This window comes from Lynx rufus, unplaced genomic scaffold (assembly GCF_022079265.1).
Source record: "Lynx rufus isolate CCGP_SWC_20201006 ecotype Redwood Valley unplaced genomic scaffold, mLynRuf1.p SCAF_28, whole genome shotgun sequence".
Lineage (NCBI taxonomy): Eukaryota > Metazoa > Chordata > Mammalia > Carnivora > Felidae > Lynx > Lynx rufus.
In genome coordinates this window covers 8,829,897-8,857,564 of record NW_025814843.1, presented here as the reverse complement: position 1 = coordinate 8,857,564, position 27,668 = coordinate 8,829,897, and the positions used below count along the sequence as shown (strand labels likewise).

General features: G+C 50.6%; 1 protein-coding gene across 2 annotated transcripts in view; it reads left to right on the top strand.

Moving 5' to 3' along the window:
• The first annotated feature begins 1,836 nt into the window (after nucleotides 1-1,836).
• Nucleotides 1,837-27,668, top strand: part of USP43 (ubiquitin specific peptidase 43) — a 61,909-nt gene continuing 36,077 nt past the window's right edge. For both annotated transcript variants that reach the window (XM_047090118.1, XM_047090117.1), the window contains exons 1-4: nucleotides 1,837-2,334; nucleotides 13,388-13,519; nucleotides 19,402-19,505; nucleotides 26,740-26,832. In XM_047090118.1, coding sequence (XP_046946074.1) covers nucleotides 1,837-2,334; nucleotides 13,388-13,519; nucleotides 19,402-19,505; nucleotides 26,740-26,832 — 827 coding nt within the window. The remainder of the gene's footprint in view (nucleotides 2,335-13,387; nucleotides 13,520-19,401; nucleotides 19,506-26,739; nucleotides 26,833-27,668) is intronic.

Below are 27,668 nucleotides of genomic sequence, written 5' to 3'. Positions count from 1 at the left end.
GGTGATTATCAAAGGTGAAATTTCATAGATGCTTTTCAAATTTTTTTTTAATATTTATTTCTTTTTGAGAGAGAGAGAGAGAGAGAAGAGACAGAGCGGGGAGGGGCAGAGAGGGAGACAGAATCTGAAGCAGGCTCCAGGCTCTGAGCTGTCAGCACAGAGCCCAATCCATGTGGGGCTTGAACTCACAAATCATGAGATCATGACCTGAGCCGAAGTCGGACGGTCAACCAACTGAGCCACCCAGGCACCCAATAATTTTTTAAATATTTACTTTTGAGAGAGAGAGAAAGACAGAGCATGAGCAGGGGAGGGACAGAGAGAGAGGGAGACACAGAATCTGAAGCAGGCTCTGGGCTCTGAGCTGTCAGCACAGAGCCCTAGGCGGGGCTCAAATTCATGAACCCTGAGATCATGACCTGAGCTGAGGTGGAGTTAGATGCTCAACCGACTGAGCCACCCAGGCACCCCCTCATAGATGCTTTTCTAGCCAAGGGAAGGACCTTGTATATGAATCATCCAACCGGGTATCTTTTTCCAGAAAGGGTAAATCATGGCATTTTTCCAGAAACACTTCAAGTCTCCAATTCACAGTACAGTGTTTTATTCTAAGCCTTTTTTTCTTTTTCTTTTTTTGCCTGCTGGGCAAAAACCCAGGTAACCTGCTGGGGCCCTCTTTGACATATCAAGGTGGATATTTAATAAATGATCACTTTATCAAATGAGTAACATTTCAGGGCGTCGATGTAATAATGCATCCCGCTGATCTCTTTCTGAGCCAGAAACTGATGAGAAATTCGTCTGTAAGACTTCGATTAATTATAAACCTGACAGTCACAGGATCAAGTGAACGGAGGCCCCCAGAGTCACCCAGGGAACCAAGGGCAGGTCAAGGCCAAGCCAGCTCTGATTGGGCATCAATTCAGCGAGGAGTTTTGCTTTCGGAGTGAACCGGGGGCCGCACAGGGGGCGCGCCCGAGAGCCGGAAAACTTCCTGGATAAGCAAATACGGAGGTTGCAAAGCGCCAGCCGGTGCAGAGCCGGGTCGAGTCCCGGCGTCCCCGCCCACGGGGCTTGCGGCCTCGGGACGGGTGTCAACCTCCCTGCGCCCGCTTCCCCACCAGCTGAAGCGAGGCGGGGGAGGTCTCGCCAGGTTTGGGGAAGCGACTCTGACCTGGTAGTTGAAACAAGCAAACCACAACCGTCCCGGGTGGGGTCTTCACAGGGCAACACGCGGCTCCCGGTTCTCGTCCCACGGTGGCCTCCCCTAGGGGGCAGACGGGCCGGGAGGCGGTGGCGCCCGCAGGTGGGAGCACCCCGCGGTGCACTCCCCAGCCCGTCACGGCTCCCGGCGCGCCAGAGGCTGCCCTTCGGAGAGTCTCCCTCTCCCCGTTCTTCCATCTTCACCCGCACGTAGTTTCCAGAAACTCAGGCCAGCCGGGGCTTCGCCGCGCACTAGGCGCTGGCGAACTTACCGCCCCTCCACTGTTGTCACAGCCTGCAGGCTGGCGGGGAACGGGAGGGAAATTCGGGGCGTCGGTTCGCAAGAGGTGAGGGCGGGGGGCGGAGAGGGGTGGGACCCGGAGCCGGCGACGCGCTGCGCCTCGGCTCGCTGGGCGGCGGCGCTGCCCTGGGCGGGCCCGGCGGCCGGATTCCCGCGCGGGGCGGGGCGGCCCCGCCCTTGGCTCCGCCCCCGCCCGGTCCGGGCACACCTGGCCCGCAGGTAGCCGGCGCCCGCCGCCTTTCCGGAGCCGTCAGGGCGGGTCGGCGGCGCGTTGGCCTCGCGGCCGAGGGGAGGGGGCTCGGCTCCGGGGAGGGGGCGCGCGGGCGGGAGCCATGGAGCCGGGCGCGGGGGCCGCGGCGGGAGAGGGGCCGCCCGCGCCCCGGCCCCGCCGCCGCCGCCGCTCCCTGCGTCGCCTGCTCGGCCGCTTCCTGCTGGCGCTGAGCAGCCGCTCCCGCCCGGGGGCCTCGCCGCCCCGGCCCCGGCCGGGACCCCGCGAAGGCGACGGCGAGGGGGGCTTCGCGCCCCCGGGCCCCGCCCCAGCCGCGCGCGGGAGCCCCGGGGAGCGGCGCGCGGCCGGCCCCCAGCCCCAGGCCCCCGCCGGCGACGGCGCGCGGCCCCCGGGCGCGCAGGGCTTGAAGAACCACGGCAACACCTGTTTCATGAACGCCGTGGTGCAGTGTCTCAGCAACACCGACCTGCTGGCCGAGTTCCTGGCGCTGGGGCGCTACCGGGCGGCGCCGGGCCGCGCCGAGGTCACCGAGCAGCTGGCGGCGCTGGTGCGCGCGCTCTGGACGCGCGAGTACACGCCCCAACTTTCCGCCGAGTTCAAGGTAGGCAGCGCGCCCGCCTCCCGCCGCTGGGCGGCGGCCGCGTCTGGCTGCCCGGGCGCGCGCCCCGTCACGGAAGGGTCCTCCGGGGGCCCTCTTGGGGTGACAACGCAGCCCCGCAGCGCGGCTTACCGCCTTTGTTTCGAGGTGACTTGTGCCACGGCTTGCAAACGTCTTCTCTGGGAATTTCTCCCAGGTGTTTCTTTGGGGGGGGTGGGGTGGGAGGGGGCTGGTGAGTCGATTTGAGTCTATTCGGCATTTGTGCGCTCAACCAACATTTGTTGAAGTGGTGAAGGCCCGCGGACACTTTCCAGCCTGCAGGGGGGCGGGGTGGGCAGCCTGACACCCAAGGCCAGGGCCTCGGAGGAAGGAGGGGGCGATCGCAATGAGCAGGACGAGGCCGGGTCGAGGTCTAGGGGTAATTCTGGTGGAGGAAACAGCAAGAACAGGCCCCACAGACCCGAAGGAGCTGAGAATCGGGGACGCGGAACGAAAACTACCGGCCGGAGCCCGGGAGGGTAGTGTGGGGCATGGATGAGGTTGGTCAGATCACGTAAGGTCTTGGAAGCAATGGTAAGGCGTTTGGGTTTTGTTCTAAAAAAATTTTTTTTTGATGTTTATTTATTTTGGGGAGATAGAAAGAGACAGGGTGTGAGCAGGGGAGGGTCACAGAGAGAGAGAGGGAGACAGAATCCGAAGCAGGTTCCACGCTCTGAGCTGTCAGCACAGAGCCTGACGCGGGGCTCGAACCCATGAACCATGAGATGAACCACGAGATCAGGACCCCAGCCGAAGTCAGACGCTGAACCCACCAAGCCACCCAGAGGTCTCTGTTTGTGTTTTATTCTAAACCCAATGGAACCCGAGTGCCCCCCATCCTTCCGGGAGGCAATGGATGTGGTATATTGGAGTTGCATCCTTGTTAAATCGCCCGTCATGCCTTGGTTTGGGGTTGCGTTCACTGGCCCCAGGGTCACGTTCTACTTACCCTGTGCCGTAGGGTCATGAGGCTTTGGAAGTTCTGTATATCACATCTCGCCTCCCCCCCCCGCCCCGCCCCCCCACCAGGGTTAAGCGGGCTGTTGGGGATCCCAGTTGGATTGTAGAGTTCCCGATCATTGATGCACATGACTTGCTTCCTGCTAAAAAACCACAGCTCTGGGCAGAGAACTGGAGCTCCCCATAGACTAGCGATTGTTCTTGGGGGAGGGGGAACCTGTCAGTGTTCATTCCACAGGCATCACCGCTCTTGAGTTTCAGCCTGAAAAAGCAGTCCTTGCCATGTGACCCACAGGGTGCCACTCTCCCCTCTTCCTCTCTCCAGCTTCCAGTACTGAAGCATTGTTGGGCAGGTGTCAGTGGGTCAAATGGGTGTCATTAATATCCCCTTTTGACAACCTTCGCGTTGGAAATGATGAGGCAGTACAGTAATTCCCCCCCCCCGCCCCCCATAATACTTTGGGGATACATCCCAAGACCCCCAGGGTGTGCTTACAACCACAGATTTGTACCAAACCCTACATATACAATGTTTCTTCCTATACATACGTACTGAGGGCACTTTAATTTATATGTTAGGTACGGTAAGACATTAACAACAATAAGTCCTAATAAAATAGAACAGTTATAACAATATGCTGTAATAAAAGTTACGGGAATGTGGTGTCTCTCAAATATGATAAACTGTACTCACCCGTCTTGCCAAGATGTGAGATGATGCAGTGCCTACGTGACGAGATGAAGTGAGGTCATTGACATAGGCCCGGCCGCACAGTTGACCTCTTGACCCAACTCCGGAGGACCATCTGCTTCCTGCACGAGGCTGACCACCTGTTTGCAGAAAACAAGCAAAATTTAGGATACAGGGATTACTCCAGGGTATGGTGGTTAAGAGCAAGGTCTCTGGAGCTTTGTGACTTTGAGCAAGTTAGCAAATCTGCCTCCACTTTGCCCATCTATGAAATGGGATCATGCTGGTATCTACCTTATTATCAGTTGGAAGGATTCACTGGGTCCCACGTACAGCGCTTAGGGCCATGCCTGACCCTGGGAAGCTTCTGTCATTTCTATCATTCTTTTTCTTTTTTTAATGTTTATTTTTGAGAGAGAGAGAGAGAGAGAGAAAATCCAAAGCAGGCTCCAGACTCTGAGCTGTCAGCACAGAGTCTGACGCGGGGCTCGAACCCATGAACCATAAGATCATGACCTGAGCTGAAGTCGGATGCTTAACCAACTGAGCCACCCAGGCACCCCTCATTCCTACCATTCTGTCTCCTCACCTACAGAGACCTGGAGGAGGGAGGAGGTCATGTTTATGCACCTTTTCTCCTGCTGGGTACATTTTCATGCAGTTCCTGCGCAGGTGGGAGAGACAGGAGTACCTTGGAAAAATCCTCCAAATTAGTAACCACTCTCAGTGATGCACCAGGATTTCCCATCTCACTCCTGCTCTCAAATCCCCAAAGCCTAGAAGCTCCCTGTGAGCCTGGGGTGGGGGGCCTGGAAGGGAGTCACCTTGTTAATTGTTAACGAGGGTGTTGTCATCCGAGGTTTCCTGGGACTTTTGGGGGTAGCCAGGCTTGAAGGGAGCAGAGGATTCCAGTATCTGGACTTATTAATAAACTTTGCTGATTAGAATCTAGGTGGGCTCCTCTTATTTTTTCAGATGAGGAAACATCCCTTCACCCAACACATATATCTGGAGTGTCCCAGCACTGTCCCAGGAACATGGAAGGCACAAGAAGCCAGGAGTACAAGACCTCTAGGGGCTGCTCCCCAGGAGTTCCCTGTCCAGCGGGAGAGGCGGATGTTTTGAAGCAACCGCACAGACACATGGTCAGAGCTGGGGATGAGTGCCCGAAAATAAAAATACAGGGCTCTGTGGTGGTTCTGGCAGGAAGATATGATTGATGGGGGGACCCGGGGAGGAGGGGTGTCCCAGGAGAAGGAACCATCCGGAGAGGTCAACTAAGGACAGGGGAGGGTGGGGACGTGCATTCCCTGCCAATCGCCAAGGCAGGCGGGGCTGAGGGCCCTCTCGCTGGCTCTGCAGAATGAATGGAAGATTAAGTGAATTAACGGAAGCCTGTGTCCCCAGGCCGAGGATGCTGGATGGAGAATGGGTTGGGGACAAGCCACATAAGGTTTTCTCAAGGAGTTTGGTCTTGAGGAAAGGGGGAGTCAAGAAGGGACCGGCATACTGGAGTGAGCAACCCCAACCCCAGCCATGAAAATGGGATGGTTGAGGGGCCCCTGGGTGGCTCGGTCGGTTAAGCGTCCGACTTCGGCTCAGGTCACGATCTCACGGTCCGTGGGTTCGAGCCCCGCATCGGGCTCTGTGCTGACCGCTCAGAGCCTGGAGCCTGTTTCGGATTCTGTGTCTCCCTCTCTCTCTCTCTGCCCCTCCCCTGTTCATGCTCTGTCTCTCTCTGTCTCAAAAATAAATAAATACGTTAAAAAAAATTAAAATAAAAAAAAGAAAATGGGATGGCTGTACAGTGTTCCTCTGTCCTGCCCTCCGAGGCACCCAGCCTCCCACAGACAATAGAACTGCTCTTGATTTTAACAGCTAATGAATACATACATTAAAACAAATCCTGTCCGTGGCATTATCTAGGATGCTTTGCTTTTCTAATGATGTAATCAAAGGTGTGTATCGTATAAAATATCGGGAAGGTGCCAAAGCGTAAATAATGGTTTGAAACTCTGCCCGCTAGAGACACCCTTCGTAAACGCTGATGTGTTTCCAAGCATCTACACGTTGGAAATTCTAGTTCTGTGTCCGGCTTTTTTCATGTAAATATCATCATGAGACTTTCTCCTGGTCATTACAATATTCGGTAAAACTTAATTTTAAATGATTTTATATTTTATATTTCATTTTATATTTTATATTTATGATTTTATATTTTATATTTCATTAAATGAACCAGTCCCTGCAGAGACATTTACATGCTGTACAAGTTTCCAGTTATCACACTGTAATCAAAAATGCTTGTGCTTAAATCATTGTCCTCATCCCTGACCATTTCCTGAATTTAGTCCCTTGAAGTGAACTCGCATGGCCAAAGACTTGACTGTTCTATTTTTATGTGTTTTTTAAACATTTTTTAATGTTTATTTTTGAGAGAGAGACAGAGCATGAGGGAGGAGGGGCAGAGAGAGAAGGAGACACAGACTCCGAAGCAGGTTCCAGGCTCTGAGCCATCAGCACAGAGCCTGATGCAGGGCTTGAACCCATGAACCGTGAGATCATGACCTGAGCCGAAGTTGGATGCTTAACTGACTGAGCTACCCAGATGCCCCCATTTTTACGTTTTTTCATTTTTTTAAGTTTATTTACTTCGAGGGAGAGAGAATCCCAAGCAGACTCCACGTGGAGCCCAGCGTGGGGCTCAATCGCACGAACTGTGAGATCATGACTTGAGCCGACAGACACTCAACTGACCCAGCCACCCAGGAGCCCCCGTTTCTTTTTTCCTTTTTAAATCAACGTGGTTGAGGTATAATTTATATACGGCACAGTGCATCCTTTTTAAAACATCGAGCTATACCTGACACAACACTGTGTAAAGTTTAAGGCGTCAAGGGATCGATCTGATACATCTATGTTGCAGTATGATTGCTGTGGATAGCATTAGCAACCATCCGTGCGGTGCGTCACAGGGTGACCATTTTTTCTAGGGTTGGGGACAGTTAAAAGCCAATCACTTAGCAAGTGTAATGTTTATTGTACAGTTTTGTTGTCTCTAACTACCGTAGTGCGTTTCCAGGTCTTACTTATTTATCAGTTGCACGTTTGTACCGTTCGACAGCATGTACCCCGATCTCTGACCGCCCAGCCCCTGGAAACCACCATTTTACTGGCTGCCCTTAGGAGGTTTGACTTCTTTAGATTCCACATGTAAGATACAGCATTGGTATTTCTCCTTCTCCATCTGACTTATCTCACTTAGTGTAATGTCCTCCAGATCCATCCATGTTGTGGTAGGATGACGTTTTGTGTCATGGCTGGATAAAAACGCACCCGTTGTCAAGGTAGAATTTGATGGGTTTTGACATGGGTATACCTGTATGATCACCGCCAGTTTATTTTATTTTATTTTATTTTTTTGCTTTTTAAATCGACTTTATCGGGCTTGGCTATTTTTAGCATCCACACCGACAAATTTCTTTCCAAATAATGACACCAAGTTTCACATGGTCTATCTATTTATTTTATAATGTTTATTTATTTTGAGAGAGAGAGAGGGGGAGGGAGGGGGAGAGACAGAGACTGAATAGGGGAGGGGCAGAGAGAGAGAGAGGGAGACACAGAATCCGAAGCAGGCTCCAGGCTCCAAGCTGTCAGCGCAGAGCTCATGCAGGGCTCGAACTCACGAACCGTGAGATCATGACCTGAGCTGAAATCAAGAGTCAGACACTTAGGGGCGCCTGGGTGGCTCAGTTGGTTTAGCATCTAACTTCGGCTCAGGTCATGATCTCACGGTCGGTGGGTTCGAGCCCCACATCTGGCTCTGTGCTGTCAGCTCGGAGCCTGGAGCCTGCTTCGGATTCTGTGTGTCCCTCTCTCTCTGCCCCTCCCCACTCACACTCTGTCTTTCTCTCTCAAAAATAAATAAACATTAAAAAAAAAAGATACAGGGGCGCCTGGGTGGCGCAGTCAGTTAAGCGTCCGACTTCAGCCAGGTCACGATCTCGCGGTCCGTGAGTTTGAGCCCCGCGTCAGGCTCTGGGCTGATGGCTCAGAGCCTGGAGCCTGTTTCCGATTCTCTGTCTCCCTCTCTCTTTGCCCCTCCCCCGTTCATGCTCTGTCTCTCTCTGTCCCAAAAAAAAAAAAATAAATAAACGTTGAAAAAAAAATTAAAAAAAAAAGATACTTAATTTTCTCTTTTATTTATTGCACAAAAAGAAATAGCATCTCGTTTTCTTTTTATTTCTTTAAGTGGAAGGCACAGGATTTTTATGGTTCTTTACTAGTTGTAAGGAGGCTCTTGGAACTACCTGTTCATGTTGGTTGTCCATTCTGCCCGGGTTTCAGTGCTCTTTTTACTTGTTTCTGCAAGTTCCTCAACCCTTATACATGCCACAGATGTCTTCTCCAAACTCCTTCCTGTCCCCAGTGCTGGAAGGTGTAGATTTATTTACATCGTACCTTTTGATAAATATTCTATTTTATGTATTTCTAGTTTTCCCATGGCTATATTCAGGATTCTAGCCATCTGGAGTTTATCGTAGCTTATGTACTTAAGCATCAATTTTAGACCTACAGTTTTAGACATACAGTATGCCTCAAATGATGCACTAGAGGCATTGATTTTTAAAAGCAAGGATGTCTCCTTCATTGCTCTTTTATTTTGGAAGTTCTGGAAAAAACAGTAAGACACGATGTGGAAATTGAGTAAAAAATATTGAGCAGAAAGGAAATTACTGGATGGGTCTAGAAATCCATATTGTAGGAGTTATTGCGGTCACTAAAGAGGTCAGAAACAAGATAGAAAACAAAAGCAATAACCATTTAGAACGTATGAAAATTAGATTTCGTTCACAAAACCCACCAGAAGTATGAAATAACTAGGAATAATTTTGTAAGGGATGCATTAAAAATTATCAGTGTTTTGGGGCACCTGGGTGGCCAGGCTTAGGCTCAGTCATGATGTCAAAGTTTGTGGGTTTGAGCCCTACGTCAGGCTCTGTGCTGACAGCTCGGAGACTGGAGTCTGCTCCAGATTCTGTGTCTCCCCCTGTCTCTGCCCCTTCCCCACTCATTCTCTCTCTCTCTCTCTCTCTCTCTCTCTCTCTCTCTCTCTCAAAAATAAATAAACATTAAAAAAATTAAAAATAATAAAATAAATAAAAATAAAAAATCAGTGTTGAGAGAGACACCCACACACACACGCAGGTAGGGCTATGCTGTGTTGTGGGGTAAACGTACTAAAGATTTCCGTCCATCTCTCCCAAGTGAGGGTTTCGCTTTAATACAGTTCTGGTCACATTTTCATAGACTTTCTGTGTCTTCTGTAGGGATCAATAGGTCAAGTTATTTTGAAAAAAGCCCCAAGTCTGTAAAATACCTGGTTTTTCGGGGAAAAAAAACAAAACAAACAAACACAACGGAAGAACAAAACTCACTGTAAAAAAATTTGCAGCGTCCAAAGGAAGAAATCACTTATGGTCCCATCCTTCCTTCTGTGATAACCAGTGGTTAATATTTTGCCACGTAGTTCTGGTCTTTGCCTAGCTACAAATAGATGTCAAACAATCTCAAATAGGTATTTTTGCACTTTTAAAAAAGATGATAGGATCATTTATTCTCATTATTTCCTCCAGCATAGTTTTTAAGGCCAGCTGAGTGTGCTGTAAGGCTTCCCCAGGAGAGTTCAATGCATACAGTTTCTCTACTGTCATTTCCTTATGCTAAATCCTCCAAAGTGAAATTACTGTGTATACGCAGAAGGACCCTTATTTTATTTTTTTAAGTTTATTCTATTTTGAGAGAGAGATAGAGAGAGCACGCGCGCGCGTGCACGAGCAGGGGAAGAGCAGAGAGAGAGAATCCCGAACAGGATCCGAGCCGTCAGTGCAGAGCCTGACGCGGGGCTCCAACTCGCGAACCCGCGAGATCACGACCTGAGCCGACATCAAGAGCCGGCCGCTCAACCGACTTAGCCACCCAGGCGCCCCCGTAGGGACGTTTCTAAGGCCCTATCTCGTCTATCTTTTTGAAGTTGTCGAAAGAATTTGACAGAACTCCAGGATCCTTTCTGGAAAGGTTGTCTGGCTTTCCAGTCAGGCGGAGATGAAGAGTGTCCATCTTAAAGGCTCAGCGTGGTTAGCACGAAGGGAATGGGTTTCCCATGGAAGGAAGGAAATGTCAAGGCGTAGACTGCAGGACTGGAAAAATATGTCTGGGGCACCTGAGTGGCTCGGTGACCTGGGGTTTTCAAACACGTGGGAGTGTGGTGAAGGATTGGTCCAGGCCAGTTGGAGGACAGTAGATTGTTGGGTGGTGAGCCAGGGAGGGTTTGAGTAGAGGCATGACGTTACCCAGCTGGGCTGTGCTGCGGCAGAGGGGGAGGGCTGGCCACGGAGGGAGGCTCTGGGCTGGGCATGGGCACCGTCCTCTGGATCAGCAGCGGTTAGGACTCAGTGGCAGAATGGCTCTCTACCGAAGGGGCAGGGCAGAGGCACATTGGGAACCAGATTCCAGAAGCCTTGATTGACCCTGACCAATGGGGGTACAAGAGAGAATCCGAGAGGGGCCACCGACGTTAGGAGGAAGAAGGGCTGGTTTTAGGGGCACCTGGGTGGTTCATTCAGTTAAGCCTCCAACTCTTGATTTCGGTTCAGGTCACGATCTCACGGTTCGTGAGTTCCAGCCTTGCATCAGGCTCTGTGCCGACAGCGGGGAGCCTGCTCGGGATTCTCTCTCTCTCCCTCTCTCTGCCCCTCTCCTGCTCGTGCACACATGTGTGCGCTCGCTCTCTCTCAAAATAAATAAATATTTTAAAAAAATATAAAGGAAGACCCGGTTTCAGAGATTCTGAGTTGGAGGCACTGCTCACTTCAGAGACGATGTTGGATCTAAGGATATCGTGGGATATTGAGGGTGGCTAGGCATTGGGTCACCACATGCAATATGCAATGCACAGTTAAATTTGACTTTCAGATAAACAATGAGTAACTTTGTAGTGTAAATACATCCCAGATATCGCATAAGGTATACGTATACTAAAAACAATCATTGTTTATCTGAAATGCAAACTAAACTGAGCACCTTGCATTTTTTCTTACGTTTATTTATTTATTTTGAGAGACGGAGAAAGAGAGAGAGCATGAACAGGGGAGGGTCAGAGAGAGAGGGAGACACAGAATCCGAAGCAGGCTCCAGGCTCCGAGCTGTCAGCACAGAGCCCGATGCGGGGCTCAAACCCATGAACCATGAGATCATGACCTGAGCCAAATTCAGACACTGCACCGACTGAGCCACCCAGGCGCCCCCTACCTTGCATTTTTATTTGCTAAATCTGGCGGAGGAAGAAATCAAACTAGATGCAAAACTAGCACGACTGGAATGAAGACTGACCGCCCATATTTCAGCTCATTCAATCTTGCATTTTGCTTTGTCATAGCCTAAAGTTTGTGGAAGGATTAAAGAAAGAAAAAGGAAAAAGCCCAGCCTACTTGATTTGATTGGCAGTGGTGAGAATCGGCCGGGGCCACGGTTCTCAGACCGCTCCCTTTGGCGGGCGGGAGCTGAGGACACCCCTGTGTGGGACAAGCATCTGATGCCTGGCTGCATCTAAGGGCAGAACAAACAGCTACGGTATACATGTGCACCTGTATATGTGCACACACTCAGACACGGGGATTTGCTACTCTCAGATGCTCATGCTTGCACATGCATTTAGAAAAATGCCCCGGGTGCAGGGGGGCCTGGGGGGCTCAGTCTGTTAAGCATCTGACTCTTGATTTCAGCTCAGGTCATGATCTCACAGTTTGTGGGTTCAAGCCCCACATCGGGCTCTGAGCTGTGTCAAATCTTGCTTGGAATTCCCTTTCCTTCTTTCTCTGCCCCTCTCCTGCTCTCGTGTGCTCTCTCTCTCTCTCTCTCTCAAACCAAACTTAAAAAAATTCTTTTTTAATTTCCTTGGAAAGATGCTTTAAAAAAAATGCTAAGGGTGGCCTCCCTCTGGGGACAGGCACCCAGAGATGGGGGCTGGGTGGAGGTAAGACTTTCCATTATCATCCTTTTCTTTAAGTATGTGCATATATTACCCTTTGAAATAAACCTTTAAAACAACTGGAATACGCATTCACATAGAAAATGATTTAAGTTGTGGGGCACCTGGGTGGCTCAGTCGGTTAAACGTCTCTTGATCTCAGCTGAAGTTCAAGTTGATTGCGTTTTGCGAGTTCAAGCCCCGCATAGGGCTCTGCACCGTCAGCTTGGGATTCTCTCTCTCCCGCTCTCTCTGCCCCTCCCCTGCTTACACTCTGAATCTCTAAATAAATAAACATAAAAAAAAAAGAATTAAAAAAATAGGAGAAAGTGATGAGGTTGTGACACAGTTTCCCAGAAGGGCAGAGGAACGTCAGTGCCCGTGGCTCTCATGTACCTTGTTCACTGTTGTGGTCCCTACAATAGTATCTGGCACATGGTAGGCACTAAATCAGTATTTGTGAAAGGGGCGAGGGGCTGGTCCAGCCATCATGTGATCTAAGCACAGAAGTTTAATTTCACACCTGCTAGAAAGAGACAGTAAGGGAGCCGTGTGCAGGGCCGTGTTCAGGGCCACGTCCTTCAGCACGCCCTGCGGTCATTCACGAGACATAGCTGAAGCCTTGGGAGCGGATTTATCACCGACGGAGAGAGGAGGGCAAGGTGCTTTCCCCAGCGGGGGTGGGGGCACAGAGGGGCAGGGTGGAAACAGACTGATGGAGGGGGCCAGGGGAACGTGTGCCCTCGCAATCAAGGGACAAGAGCTTCCAGAAGGACAGATGGCTGACAGCATCCAAATACTCAGCCAAGACAGCCCTGTGGCTTTTCAAAGGACGGGATGTCTGTTAGTAGTTTTTCCGGGGGGTCAGGGGCCGGGAACAAGGTGCCTTGTATACAGAACACCCTTCTAGCATTTGGGGACACTGCCCCCCAAGGGCAGGCTTTGGTGGGAAAGTTCTTACCCCATGCCATTTCTTTTAAATTTTATAATTTTATTTTTTGTTAATGTTTATTTATTTTTGAGAGAGAGACAGAGACAGAGTGCAAGCGGGGAGGGGCAGAGAGAGGGAGACACAGAATCCGAAGCAGGATCCAGGCTCCGAACTGTCAGCACAGAGCAGGGCTCGAGCTCACAGACTGAGACCATGACCTGAGCTGAAGTTGGATGCTTAACCGACTGAGCCACCCAGGCGCCCAGTCCCCCTATACCGTTTCCCAGGTTGTCAGCCCTGCTCAGGGCTGAATAGCGACGGCTGCTAGACTTGGTGCCTCTAGGCCCTGACTTGGGTGACTACGGGGCTAAACGGACCCTCTGCTTTTCTACTTTCTTGTCAGAATGCTGTTTCCAAGTACGGCTCTCAGTTCCAAGGCAATGCCCAGCACGACGCCCTGGAGTTCCTGCTCTGGCTTCTGGACCGTGTGCACGAGGACTTGGAAGTCTCCTCCCGAGGGCCTGGGTCCGAGAAGGTTGGCCACTCTTTCTTTTCTTCCTTTTTTTTTTTTTTCAAATGTTTATTTATTGTTGAGAGAAACAGAGACAGCGCATGAGTGGGGGAGGGGCAGAGAGAGAGGGAGATGCAGAATCCGAAGCAGGTTCCAGGCTCCGAGCCGTCAGCACAGAGCCCGACGCGAGGCTCGAACTCACGGACCGCGAGATCGTGACCTGAGCCGAAGTCGGACGCTCAACCGACTGAGCCCCTCCTTTCATTTTATAGTTCGCAAAATCTCAGGGCACCTGGGTGGCTCAGTGTCCGACTCTTGGTTTCAGCTCAGGTCATGATCCCAGGGTCATGGGATCGAGCCCCATGTCAGGTTCTGCACTGAGTGTGGAGCCTGGTTAAGATACTTTTTCTCTCTCCAACATAAAATTAAAATTATAAAGTTTGAAACATCTCCTTTTTGTCTATATTCTGTGCATTAGTATGGCCATCTGAGGCCCTGAATACTGTTCCTTATTATTTTGAGAAGATACCATTTTATGTCTATCACTGCTTCCTGGGTGATATACCCCATAGAACAGGATTTCTCAACCTTTCTTCTCAAGACAGGATGGATGACTGCACGTGTACTCTTAGCATTCCCACATTTTAATGGAACCCCCAACCTTTGGGAGTAAGAAAGCACTAAATTGTTTCTAATAGCCACAGTTTATATATATATGTAGAGAGAGAGATATCTATATATCTATATCTATATCTATATCTATATCTATATCTATATCTCACAGTTGATTTATCAGCTGTATTCTCTGTAGGCTTTGCTAAATGAAGATTAATGATAGGTTCTGCTCTAATGGTCTTTTATTTCTCACTTAAGAAAGTCAAAGCAAGAGGGGGCGCCTGGGTGGCTCAGTCAGTTAAGCCTCCGACTCTTGATTTCGGCTCAGGTCATGGTCTTATGGTCCGTGAGATCGAGCCCCACACTGGGCTCTACCCTGGCAGCACAGAGCCTGCTTGGGATTCTCTCTCTCCTTCTCTCTCTCTCTGCCCCTCCTCTCCTCGTGCTTTGTCTCTCTCCTTCTCTCAAAAATAAATAAATAAACATTAGGGGGAAAAAAAGTCAAAGCAAGTGAGCAAAGTTCTTTTTTTAATTTTTAAAAAATGTTTATTTTTGAGAGAGGGGGAGAGAGAGAGAGAGAGAGATTGAGAGCATGAGTGGGGGAGGGGCAGAGAGAGGGAAACACAGAATCCAAAGCAGCCTCCAGGCTTTGAACTGTCAGCACAGAGCCCAATGCGGGGTTGAAACCCACGAACCGTGAGATCATGACCTGAGCTGAAGTTGGACGCATAACCGACAGAGCCGCTCAGGCGCCCCAACAAAGTTATTTTAACAATGTCCATGAAGATATATGCTAACTAATTTGGATGTAAATTAAAAAAAATACAACTAATAATAATGAAAAAAAAAAAACCAATGTCTATGAAGAATCTGCTGTAATTTACAAAGGTTTCACAAGCTTTGGTAATTAACCAGGCACAGGTTGCTTGGGATGTGTCTCAACACTGATCCAGATGCAGTCACAAGAAGTACTTTACTGGTTTTGTTTTAAGTTCCCATGCTTCTCATGAATCAATTAAAAAAAAAAAACCCGGAAGTGGGTCTTTCGGGCTGTCCCCTTCCCACCCCTTTGTTATTTGCTTGGAGCCCATCATACTAGAGTAATAGTGAAGGAATAGAGGTCACAGTCTTGTAGAATGAAAGTCTAGACGTCTAACACACTCCTGATGGCTATAGATAATCACCCTGTCTCAAATACTGGAAATTTGCTAAGAGACTAGATTTCAGGGGCTCTCACCGCACACAGAAAGGTAACCAAGGAGACGGATATGTGAACTACTTGGACTATGGCATCGTTTTGCTATGTATGCATATACCAAGGCATCATGTTGTATACCTTAACTACTGTTAAAAAAAATTTTTTTTAATGTTTGTTTATTGTTGAGAGAGAGAGAGAGCAGGGGAAGGGACAGAGAGACAGGGAGATATAGAATCTGAAGCAGGCTCTCGGCTGTCAGCACAGAGCCCAACGTGGGGCTCGAACTCATGAACCACGAGATCGTGATCTGAGCTGAAGTCAGATGCTTAACCAACTGAGCCACCCAGGCGCCCCATGTTCCTTTCTCTTTTAAGACAACGAGTTGGAACTTTAAGAAAAGGAGGGCATAACCATAGATGTCTCAAATAAGATTAGACCTATTTTAAGCAGTGTAATGTCATTAAAAGCTAAGAGTTTGTCAGAGCTGGAAAATCCGTCCCTTCTGCTCAGGACAACAGGTTGCCGAATACAGGGAACAAGGGAAGTAGTGATTGCACGGTGCCCCTCAGATCACGTCTTGGGTGCCTTATATACTGAGTAACTTGTCGTTGATGGAGTGCTGCTAGGATCATTATCTCCATCGCATGTACGAGTAAACCAAGAATCAGGTTGAGTAACCTTCCCAAAGCAACACAGCTGAAGAAGGGACAGAGTCAGGGTTCAAGTACAAGGGGTCCAGCTTGAAAGCCTGTGTTCTTATCTTAACAAAAGCCACCCCAGCCACCCCTAAACACATAAAGGAAAGTAAAAACATCACCACCGCAAAACCTAGGAGGACCACACACTCCAAAGTTATGGTGTTTTGGGGGATTGTGTTTCTGGGTTGTGGGATTATGGCTGTTTATTCTTTTATGCACAGTGATTTTCTGTTCATCTTATTAAGACCCTTTTAGTTGCAAGTGACAGGAATTTAACTGGATCCAACTTAAGGAAAGGGCATTTATTGGCTTTATAAATGCCAACGGTATGTTATAAACTTGTGATCCCAGGCTTGTACCTGCTTCAGGTAAGGCTAGATCCAGGGACTCAGATGATGTCACTGGGTCTTTGGCTCTCTATGCTTTGTGGGCTTCATTCTCAGACCAGCTGTGCTCTTGTGATGGCAAGAGGGTCACGTAGTCTTTAGAGATTCAGAAAAACACTCAGGGAAGGATCTGATTGTCCCAGTGAGGTTCACATGTCCATTGCTGGGCAGGTGGCCCGCAGAATGGAATATTCTGATTGGACACGCCTGGGTTGTGAATAATTTGTTCCTGTCGTGCATCTAACTTGATGCCTTTCGTGCTTATTCCACTACTGACACATAAGAACATTCACCAAACTCCTGAGTGTTTGAATCGGTTACATAGGTGTCAGCCTCTACCGTTTGTAAGGGTGGCTCGGGTTTTATAGTGAATGAAGACTTAGGTTAAGGAAGTTGCCCAAGGTCACCTAACTTTTACTTGGGGGAAATAGAATGGAACCCGAGTCTGTTTCAAAGTGCACAGGATCTCTTTCCTTATCACGGTGTCTCGTGCCTCCTCAGTTCCCCAGCAGAGATGAGAGGACACTACAAGACCGGCTTCCTTCTGGCTGCACAGGGAAGGCGTCTTGTCCTGTGTCCCCCCTCGCCACCGCTGCCCCCTCCCTGGCTGTGCCTGGCGGCTCTTCCTACCTGGAAAGTCCAGGGCTAGCTAGACAGTTGCCTTTCAGTCTCCCTCTTCTGTCCTTTGATGGTTGGAAAAGGCACTGGGCTTAAGGGCGGAGAAGATCACAGAGAGGTTAAGTAACTTGCCCCAAGCCACACAGCAAGTACGTAGGAGAGTCAGCGTCCACATCTAGGAAATGTGACTCAGGGTTTGTCAACTTCTGCACTGGGGCCAGATAACTCTTTGCTGTGGGGGCTGCCCTGTGCGATATGCATTTGTAAGCATTCTTCTCCCCACAGGTCGTGACTCACAACCAAAGATGTCTCTAGATATTGCCAAATGTGCCCCGGGGGTGGGGGGTCGGTGGGGTCAAAATCCTGAAATTTGCTCTCTCGGAAAATTGGGCTGCCTGTGGAGGCCCGGCTGGGGACGCTTGAAGGTCAGGAGCGAGCTGACACGAAACTTCATTTTCCCTCTTGCAAGGAGAGGGCCAGAGCAATTCTTTTTTTCTTTTTGAGGTTATTTCTGTTTCAAGACCTGTGAAGGCCATAGAAGCTAGGTTTATTTGAAACTGGAATAGAAAACACAGGGACCGCTTTCTTCTCTGTCATCGGAATGATTCTCAGATCCGGCGAAAAGGGCTTATTTTTACCGTCCTGTAGACACTTTCGCACAGACCGTCTTTTTGGCAATTCATTTTATAGCACTTGCACTCTTGCAGAATTAGGAACGGGACGGGGCAAGGAAAAGGCCCAAGAAGGTACCGTTTATTAAGCACCTACTATGCGCCCTGCAGGACACACACATCAGTTTTTCTATTTGAATGGTGGCATAGTGAGGTGAGGTGGATGTGTGACTCTTTTAGATGTGGAACGAGGCTCAGAGAGATGCTCAGGGTCGCTTGGTTAGCAGAGTAGAGCCAGCCAGCTCTGACCTCCAGGTCCACACTTCTGGAACCACTCTGCTGCCTCTCAGCCCAGCCTCGCTCAGGATTTTCTCCTTCTGGACCCCACCCTGGGCGATCCTGCCCACCGCCGTCCCCGGTGAGCCGTGTTAGAGGTTTTTTTTTTTTGCAGCTCTCCCAGCAAAGTACCAGGGCAGAGATTGGAATCCAGGCAGCCAGAGCCTGGAGGCTAAATCTTTTTTTTTTTTTTTGAGAGAGAGAGAGAGAGAGTGCAAGTGGGAGAGGGGCAGAGAGAGGAGGGCAGAGGATCCGAAGCAGGCTCTGTGCTGACAGCAGTGAGTCCGATCTGGGGCTTGAACTCATGAACCTCGAGATCACGTCATGAGCTGAAGTCAGAGGCTCAACCTACTGAGCCACTCAGGCGCCCCCTGGAGGCTGATTCTTAATCCTGCTAGTGTGCTGTTTACTGAACTGGGTAGGGCATTGAAAAGGGGAGACACAGAATGGGAAGCAGGCTCCAGGCTCCAAGCCGTCAGCACAGAGCCCGACGTGGGGCTCGAACTCACACACCGCGAGATCATGACCTGAGCCAAGGTCGGACGCTCAACTGACTGAGCCACCCAGGCGCCCCTTGATGGATTTGAAATTAAATTTTGGACCTTGGTATACTTCCCTCTGAACACTTCACACGTGTTCCTTTTTCCTCAGCTCTTTCCTTGGCTCTTCCAAAATGCTGGGCTTACAGCCTGGGGTGATGGGGCCACAAGCCACGATTCTGCAGCCGCCAGAGGCCGTGAGAGGCAAGGCTTCCCCTAGAGCCTCTGCGGGGAGCGTGGCCTTGCTGACGCCTGCTCTGGGGCCTGGGGATGCTGATCTTGGCTGTCTGGCCTCCGGAACTGTGAGAGAATACATTTCTGCTGTTTTCAGCCCGCAGCGTGTGGGAATTTGCTCCTGCAGCCATCAGCAGTAACAAGTGAACACAGAAGGGGCAGCACGGAGGGGCGTGGTAGGATCGACGTGGGGTGAAGGGAGCTTCCACATGATGCCAGGGCATGAAGCCTAGTTTGTCTGGGGCTCGCATGAAGACTGGCTCCCGCGGAGAGGCGGATGGGGCGGTTTAGCAGCCGGAAGATGGGAGATGTGGTGTGGACGCATTGAGTGGTGGCAGCATGCCCAGCAAAAGGCGCAGGAGGCGTAGACACACGGGGCCCAGCAGGATGGAGAGAAGAACAGGGCAGTCGCTCCAGAGATCGGAGCTGAGTCTGGCTGAGCGTGTGGGAGCTCCCAGGGCTCACGCCTCGGCTCTGCTCATTCAGCACCTTCTGTGCGTGAGGGGGTCTGGGAGGTCTAGAGACTGGCGGAGCAGTAAATTGTGGGGGACTCCCCAGAGGGGTCAGGTCCTGCAGAGTCCTGGCCCAGGGAGGGGTGAAGCGGGCCCAGGAGGAGGCCAGGGCTCACTGGTCTGTGCCTAATCTTGCTTCCTTCCCTCATTTCTTTGCAGCCTCAGCCTGAAGCCAGCAGAACCCCTGAGCACCTCCTGTCCCCATCGGCTCAGCTTCCCCTAGGCCAAAGCTTTGTGCAAAGCCACTTTCAAGCCCAGTATAGGTAAGAATCTAGGTAAGGGTGGGGTGTGCTTAGCAGGGATCGCCCAGACTTAGCTGCTGGTAACTGGCCTCCCATCGCCACGCTGCCCCGAGATTGCACAACAACAGGAACACAAGACAACCCTTCTCTCTCCCATTGGAAATCCCAGGCAGCCCCTCACTCCTTGTTGTCTCTGGCCGTTAGGATTTCTTCCTTCCCTTCTTGCTGGCTCCTGGGTCTCCCGTCTCCTCTTGAAGGGGGTTCTAACAGAGTGTGAATGCGGAGGCCAGGGTTTCGCCCGCAGGCGATCACTGAGAGGTTGTTCAGTTTACCAAGTAATTTCAAGTTCGAGATTTCCCATCAGCGTGGAGGATGTAAAATATATATATGTATATACATGTATATATGTATGTATGTATATGTATGTATATGTATATATGTATATATGTATGTATATATGTGTATATGTATATGTATATGTTATGTATATATATAATTATGCAGGCTTTGCTCAGAAAACTTCTCCTTGGGCTCTTCTATCTGTGACAGCTGAGAGATTCCTATAAGACAGCGTATTTCCAAGTACTATAATGTTTTCATGAGACATTGATTGCAGTGAGCAGTCTCAAGTGGGGAAGAAACCTCCCTGGGCTTTCTTGGAGGAGGTGTGCCTTTTGATGGGGGCTCCGAAGGCTGAATAGGATCGAATGGGCGGGAGCATATTCAGCAAGAACAGATAATCAGGATGCAGGGGAAACCATCGGTTACAGACAACCTCCTCTTGGTGACACAGTCCTTGGTTGCTTAGCCTACTGGGTACTTAAAAACGCTCCGAAACGAGTCTACGTTTTATTGTTGTGCATGAAGTAAGGCCCGTTTATTTCCCAAGAGATGCGGTGTGCATACTGGAGGGAACCTAGATTTCATGGCTAGCCATGAAAGCTACGTGCAGGGTGTCTGCCTTATTTATCTTCAGGTGCCCAGAGCAGAGGCTGCTTGAAACAAAAATGGGACAGGAGAAGAAGAAGAGAGGAGGAGAAAAGAACAGCTAGAAGGAGGGAAAGGGGAGCCTAAGGCCAGGGTCAGTTAGACTGCGGGGAAGGGACACCAGGTACCCCTCGTTGGTGTCTTTGCACAACCAACTTACTTATTTCTTGGCTCATAGCGTTCTCTCTTCCCTCTTCCTCTCTTGTGCACGCATGCTCTCTTTCTTTCCTTCTTTCAAGTATCTGAGAGTTGGCTGTGGTGCATGGTCCACCCGTTACAGCCAGGAGCATCGCTCCTTGGCCACGAGAGAGAAATTCCAACCAAAGACCCCACATGCTCTCTAGCTATTCGATTCTAGAGATGCCCGAGATATTTACTGTTTAACCTGCTACGAGCCCCTTCCTTCTCGGTGCCAGAGTCCAGCCGTGAACCAGGCACAGCCCCTGTTCTCAAGGAGCTCACGTTCTGCTGGGGGAGGTGTTGGGTAACGCTCACACACGTCACAGCAGCTCTTTGAGGTAGTGATAATTGAAATGATAAGACACAGCTTGGGATGTGGGGGGGTGGGAGGCGGCCAGCTCTAGATAAGGTAATCAGAAAGGTCTGGGAAGGCTTCTCAATAGAGGGGACATTTGAGCTGAGAACGTAGAGACAGTGAATCAGCTATTCGCATCTCTGAGGACAAGGTCATGCAGGCAGAGGAAAATGCAGAGGCAAAGGGCCCGGGGTTGGAATGATGTTGGCACATCGAGGGACAGAAAGGCCAAGGGAGCAGCCAGGTGGGGAGGGGTGGGAGGTGAGGCTGGAGAGGTGGACGGGGGACGTGTCTAAGGTGTCCTGTCCAAGTGTGGGCTTCCGTCTGAAGGGCACAGGAAGCCACTGCAACCTTTGAAGCGGGGTGTGGCTGAGGGACTATGGTGGGAGAGTGATGGTGCATGAGACCCCCCCAGGGGGGGGTGGTGTAGCAGGGAAGATGGAGAGGAGTGCATGGGCTGGAACGTGTTCTGGATGTAGACTCAACAGGTCTCGTTCATGACTCTAAGAGTGCAAGGGGAGGGCCTGAGAGAAAGGGAGGAATCTAGGGTGCCTCCTGGGATTTTATGGGGCGTTATCACTGCCAGGTGCTTTGAGATGCGTGTTACAGGTGTGAAAGGAAAAAAGTCTTGTTTTCTTTACACCCCTCTCTCCTCCTACCCCGCCTACAGACCCTCCCGCACCAGGCGCGTGGGCGTTTTCCCCACACCAGGCAATCCTGCAGTTCTCTGTGGACACCACCTGAGTGTCCTCCAGGGTGACTCCGTTCCGGACACTGTTTACCTGGACACAGCGTCCGATCCCACAGCTTAAGAGCTCAGTCCCACGAGACTGCTCCCCCCACCAGGCAAGAGTCCCCCCCCCACCCCCTGCCCCAAGTCCCGAGCTGTCACCTATGCTTTGACTGGCCGGCTACAGACCAGAGGTCCCCAGGGCCCCCTCCTCACGTTCGGTCACTTGCTAGAGCTGCTCACAGGACTCAGGCAAACGGTTAACTCCCTAGATCAGCAACTCATTGTAAAAGGATACAACTCTGAACAGCCAGACGGAAAAGATGCTTCCGGCAAGGTGTGTGGCAGCCGGTGCAGGGTTTCCCTGCCCTCTCCGGGTGCGCCGTTGCCCCAGGACCCCCACGTGTTCACCAGTCTGGAAGCTCTCCAGACCTCTCCTGGGAGCGTTTTTTTCTGTAGGCCTCCTTACCTTGGTGTGATTGATTACACCATTGATCCCTAGTGATTCATTCAACCTCTGGTCCTCCTTTCCTCCCTTGGAAGTGGAGGGGCGGGACTGAAACTTCCAACCCCCTCCCCCGCCCCCAACTGTTTCCCCTGGCCCCCGGCCCTCATCCTCAGGTGTCTGGGACTGTCCCCGAGTCCCCTCAGTAATATAACTCAGGTGTGGTTGAAAGGTGGCCCTTTTGTCCTTCTGGCTCCCATCTTTTAGGTAATTCCAAGAGTTTTAGGAGCCCTATGCCAGGAACCAGGACCAAAACCAAATATGTATTTTCTTATTTTAAATCACGTGATCACACGGTCTGTGATCGGCGTGGGCTGAGTCAGGGCATGATTCCTGAGCAACTGACTTCAAGCCGATCAGATATATTCAAGACCGCAAGCGCTCTCTGGGTAGATTACTGTAGGATGAAGAGTAACAACTGAGGTGTTCAAGCTAAAAAGAAAAAAAAGGGGGGGACCGGTGACAGCTGAAAATACCTGCTTTGTGCCTGATAGTCTGTAGTAAAGAAAAAAATACAGTTAGGGATGTCCGTCTGGGCGAGGGCTTTTGAGCTCTGGGAAGCGATTTTCTAGAGTGGCCAATGGATACCAGCTCCAAGCTGGTGGTGTTTCCTGAGGCCTTGGGCACTCTTCAGGGAGGGCTTGCTGAGGATGGAAAGTCGCCGCTGTATCGGCCTTCTTTAAGAGAGGATTCACTGTGGGTGAATTCAGAGACCCCCATGCAGTGAGGGTGCCGCCTCCCTTTTAGGGTGTTGGGTTTTCGGCTTTGGCTTTGGCCTCAGGGTGCTGGAGGTTACGGGCTACAGGGAAAATAATCAGTTATTCCATATGGTTCGTACCACAACCTAAAAAAACCTCCGTGAGCTTCATAACCGCGGAGCGCCGCTGTGTTGGAGTTTGGGCCACAGGCGGGGAGGCCGTGGGAGTGCACCTGCTGGGGGGGTGTGCGTGCGCATGCGCGCCTGTGGGTATGCGCATGCGCACCTGCGTGTATTCGTTTCTTCGGGGCTCCTGGCTTTTATTCGCAGAGAAGTCTTACCTGGTCCCCGTAACAGGCAGCATTTCCCCTATGGCCGAGCGTGTTTGTGAAGGCTTTCTCACAGCCGATCTCCGAGAGGTGACATCTTACCTGTGTGTCCTCAGAGTCACCATTGCCGGTGGAGACATCAGATCCTCTGTCCTGGGAGCAGGTGGCGCAGGGCGGGCGTGAGGGGTAGGGTGTGTCTGCGGCCGCAGGGAGAGGTCGGAGTAGGGCATCATCAAGGGCCCGGGGCTCACTTCTGGGCATTTATACTTGGCGGAAAGCCAAGGGCAGTTCTGAGGCTTCTTGGTGGCTCCCCAGGTTGGCTTTTGCGTTGGAAGCAATTTGATGGAATTTAAGACACAAAATAGATGAATATATGGGAAGGGGCTGGGGGGGCGGGTAGCGGGGAGAAGGAAACAAACCATAAGAGACTCTTAAAGATAGAGAACAAACAGGGTTGGGGGGGGCTAGATGGGGGATGGGCATTAAGGAGGCCATTTGTGAGGATGAGCACTGGGACTTACGTGTAAGTGATGAAACCCAGGGTTCTAGCCCTGAGGGAGCCGTGAAGGGCAGCAGGGTGGTTTTCTGCCCCCTCCCCCACTCCCTACCCCGTGAGAGCTTGGGGGACAATAGGACAGGGCTGCAAATGGCCGGCAGGGATGGTGAAGACATGGTGAGGTTAGAAGGTCTCTTGAGGTCACGTGTCAGGGTGGCTGAAGCCTGGAAACGTCCAGAGTCTTCTCTCTCCCTGATCTGTGGGTCCCATTCACTCTGTTGTCATTACTCGTCTTTGAAAAACAGGTGTATTTCACATCCCTTCCGCAGTCTATTCTGAAGACCATACGTTTTGCTTCGCTTAGCTTTTGTAGACTTAACACAGTGGATAACTCAAAGAAAAATATTCTTTTTCATTTGTTTGCTTAACTGCAAAAACCGGGATTTGGAAATTTCCCAGTGACAAAAATACATCCTCCGGGCTTACTTCAATCTAGGTACATGATGGGTAAAGGTGGGAGACGGATCCGGAGAAACAGGGTGGCAGAGGGGACCCCACAAACGCCAGGTCCCCCTTCTCTCTGGAGCTCGATGCCTGGTATACACCGTTTTTTACCAGGACATTTCTATGGTTTTCCCAAAGGGAAATTTCCCAGAGTTATTGGACGTTAAAGTCTCAGGTCTGTTTTCAGAAGTCATGGATGGCTGTTAACTTGTACCCAGGAGAGCTGACCTGCTCTGGCCAGCTCACTCAGGGTCACCTGCGCCCGCACCCTGAAATCCTCAGGCCTTCTTGCTTGTCCCTGGTTTTTCCCATTTGGTCTGCTCCCAGGGAAACCACTCAAGCTGAGCTGGTGCTCTGTGCAGAGACTCTGGAAACCAGCCCGTGATCCCAGCCCCGGTTTCCTTGCTGACCGGTGTAAGAGCACGGCCGTCAGCTGGGTGGTGTTCCTTATTCCCAAGGAAGAAAGCAGTGTAGATTTTAGGACAAGGCACGCAGCGTCCAGAAATCCCTTACATCTTGGAAGAATGCATCACAAGATTAAGGAAATAAAACTGGAGTACCCGTGGGGAATATAAAAGTTGCACTTGATTTTCAGGGACCACATGCTTAAGTGAGGGAGTGTTTAGTTTGAAAAAGTTTAGAGAATATAAGTATACTGTGTGTATAACTTCTCTGAAACAATTTTTTTTTATTGTCTATTCATTTTTGAGGGACAGAGACAGAGCGTGAGTGGGGGAGGGGTAGAGAGAGAGGGAGACACAGAATCTGAAACAGGCTCCAGGCTCTGAGCTGTCAGCACAGAGCTCGACATGGGGCTCGCACTCACAAACCGCGAGATCATGACCTGAGCCGAAGTCGGACACTGAGCCACTCAGGCGCCCCATAACTTCTCTGAAACAGTTGATGTCCCTCATTCGTTTATACTAAAGACAGCAGGAATGGTGATGAACTTGGACCCTGGAACCTGAGCTTTGCTCTGCCGCTTAAGAGCTGTGTGTCCTTGGGACCGTTGCTTAACTTCTCTGTGCTTAGTCTTCTCATCTGCAAAATGGGAATAATACTGGCGGCTATGGGTAGTGAGTTATTATACTCACAGTGGTTGGAACAATGCCCAATTCATAGTAAACCCTGTTACAATATTAGCTATTTAGCTATTAGGCGCTTTTTTCTGAACTCTGTTTCCTCACTGGTACAATCAGGAGGGTGGACTCCCTCAGTGGTTCCACGTTCTGGCTGAACACTAGTGTCCCCGGGAGAGCTGTTGACATCCTGATGCCCGAGCCTCTTTCCCTGCCTCCCTTGAAACAAAATCTATGGGAAAAGGGCCGAGACATTTGCGTTTTTAGGAAAGCTTCCTCTGTGATTCTGGGACACACTGAGGCTGAGAACCAGGGGAGGAGATGGTCCTGAGATGCCTTCCAGGTTGTGAGCCATCATGCCGTTTCTCTCTCGAGGGGTGTTCGCTTCCCTTCCCGTTCTCAGTGCGCTAACGTGTGCAATTAAACTTTTTTTCCTTCCTTGAAAAATTGAGGTGAAAGTTCCATAACGTAAAATCAACAATTTAAAAGTGTACTTTTTGGGAACCTCTGGGTGGCTCAGTCAGTGAAGCGGCAGACTTCGGCTTGGGTCATGATCTCGAGGTCCGTGGGTTCGAGGCCCCGCGTGGGGCTCTGTGCCGACAGCTCGGAGCCTGGAGCCTGCTTCGGATTCTGTGTCTCCCTCTGTCTCTGCCCCTCCCCTGCTTGCGCTCTTTCTCTCTTAACAATAAATAAACATTAAAAAAAATAAAAATAAAAGGGTACAGTTTCACCGCATGGACGTTCACAGTCCTGTGTAACCACCACCTCTGTCTAGCTCCTCACCATTTTCATCACCAGAAAGAAAACTGGATACCCCGTTAAGCCTTCCTCCCCGCCCCTGGCATCCTCCAATCTGTTTTCTGTCTCTGTGGCTTTACCTATTCTGGATTTATCCATTTAGCCACTGATGGGCATTTGGGTTGTTTCTACCTTTTGGCTATTGTGAATAATGCTGTTGTGAACATTTGTGCACAAGTATTTGTATGAGCACCTGTTTTCTTTCTTTCTTTCTTTCTTTCTTTCTTTCTTTCTTTCTTTCTTTCTTTCTTTCTTTTATTTTTTGAGGGATGCAGAGAGACAGAGCATGAATGGGGGAGGGTCAGAGAGAGAGAGGGAGACACAGAATCCGAAGCAGGCTCCGGGCTCTGAACTGTCAGCACAGAGTCCGATGTGGGACTCAAACTCACGAACCGTGGGATCATGGCCTGAGCTGAAGTCGGACACTTAACCGACTGAGCCACCCAGGTGCCCCTGAGTACCTCTTTTCAACTCTTTTGGGGGATGTACCTACCAGGGGAATTGCTGGATCGTACGATAATTCTTTATTTCACTTCTTGAGGATCTTCTCGACTGCACGTGATTGACCTTGAAACTCTGTGTTTGGCCCTCACAGATCTTCCTTGACCTGTCCCCACTGCCTGAAACAGAGCAACACCTTCGATCCTTTCCTGTGTGTGTCACTACCTATCCCCTTGCGCCAGACGAGGTACGTGAACTTGAATCCCGTCCTCAGGCCCCCCTGGGTACCTTCTGCCTTGCACCTACAGTTCTATCTGTCTGGCTTCTCAGCCAGCGTCTCTCTAGAAGCCAGCCTTGCAAAGCTGGTGATGGTCAGTTGTTGAATGTTGACACCGTGAAAGGCTACCGCGTCCCTTCTTTGGCTGCAGAAGGAACTATCCACAGCACTTCTGTCTGTCGGCACCGTAGCCAGGCTTTCGTCTCTGGCCTGCTGGGAAGCTGGCACGGGCCTGTCACTACCTCCCGGCAGACCAGGGGCCAACCTAAAAAAAAAAAAAAAAATTTGTCGCCACCTGCTTCTCCCTGCTTTGCTTCCAAATCGTTTTTGCTCTTTGTGAAGGTGTAGGAAGATGGTTTCTTTCAGGAGCAGAGAAAAAGGGAAGGGGGTGTCGAAGGAGAGGAGAAAAACAGAAGAGAGGAGGGTAGGGTTCAGTAAGAGGCATGGTGGGCTGGGCCTTTACAAGTAAGAGGCACGTAGTGTAGGAGTTCTAGAAGGCCGGGTCTTGGCATGTGACCGCTAAGACACCTGGCCAATGTCGGCCTCGTGGCCGTTTGGTGAGCACTGCATTGGCACTGAGACGGCTCTCTCCCTCGTTTTCTCCGAAAATACCATCTCTCGTGCCCTCCATTGCTGACCTCCATCTCTAGGGTGCAGCTGAAGATACGGAGCTCCACACAGCCTCTCCTGGCCACTTGATCCCCATTTCTGCCCCTCTGTGCTGCAAATGCACCACCGGCTTGTCCATCACCGGTGATGCCTACTGATGGTTGTGAGCTCAGATTCCCGGCCTGACGCAGCATCAC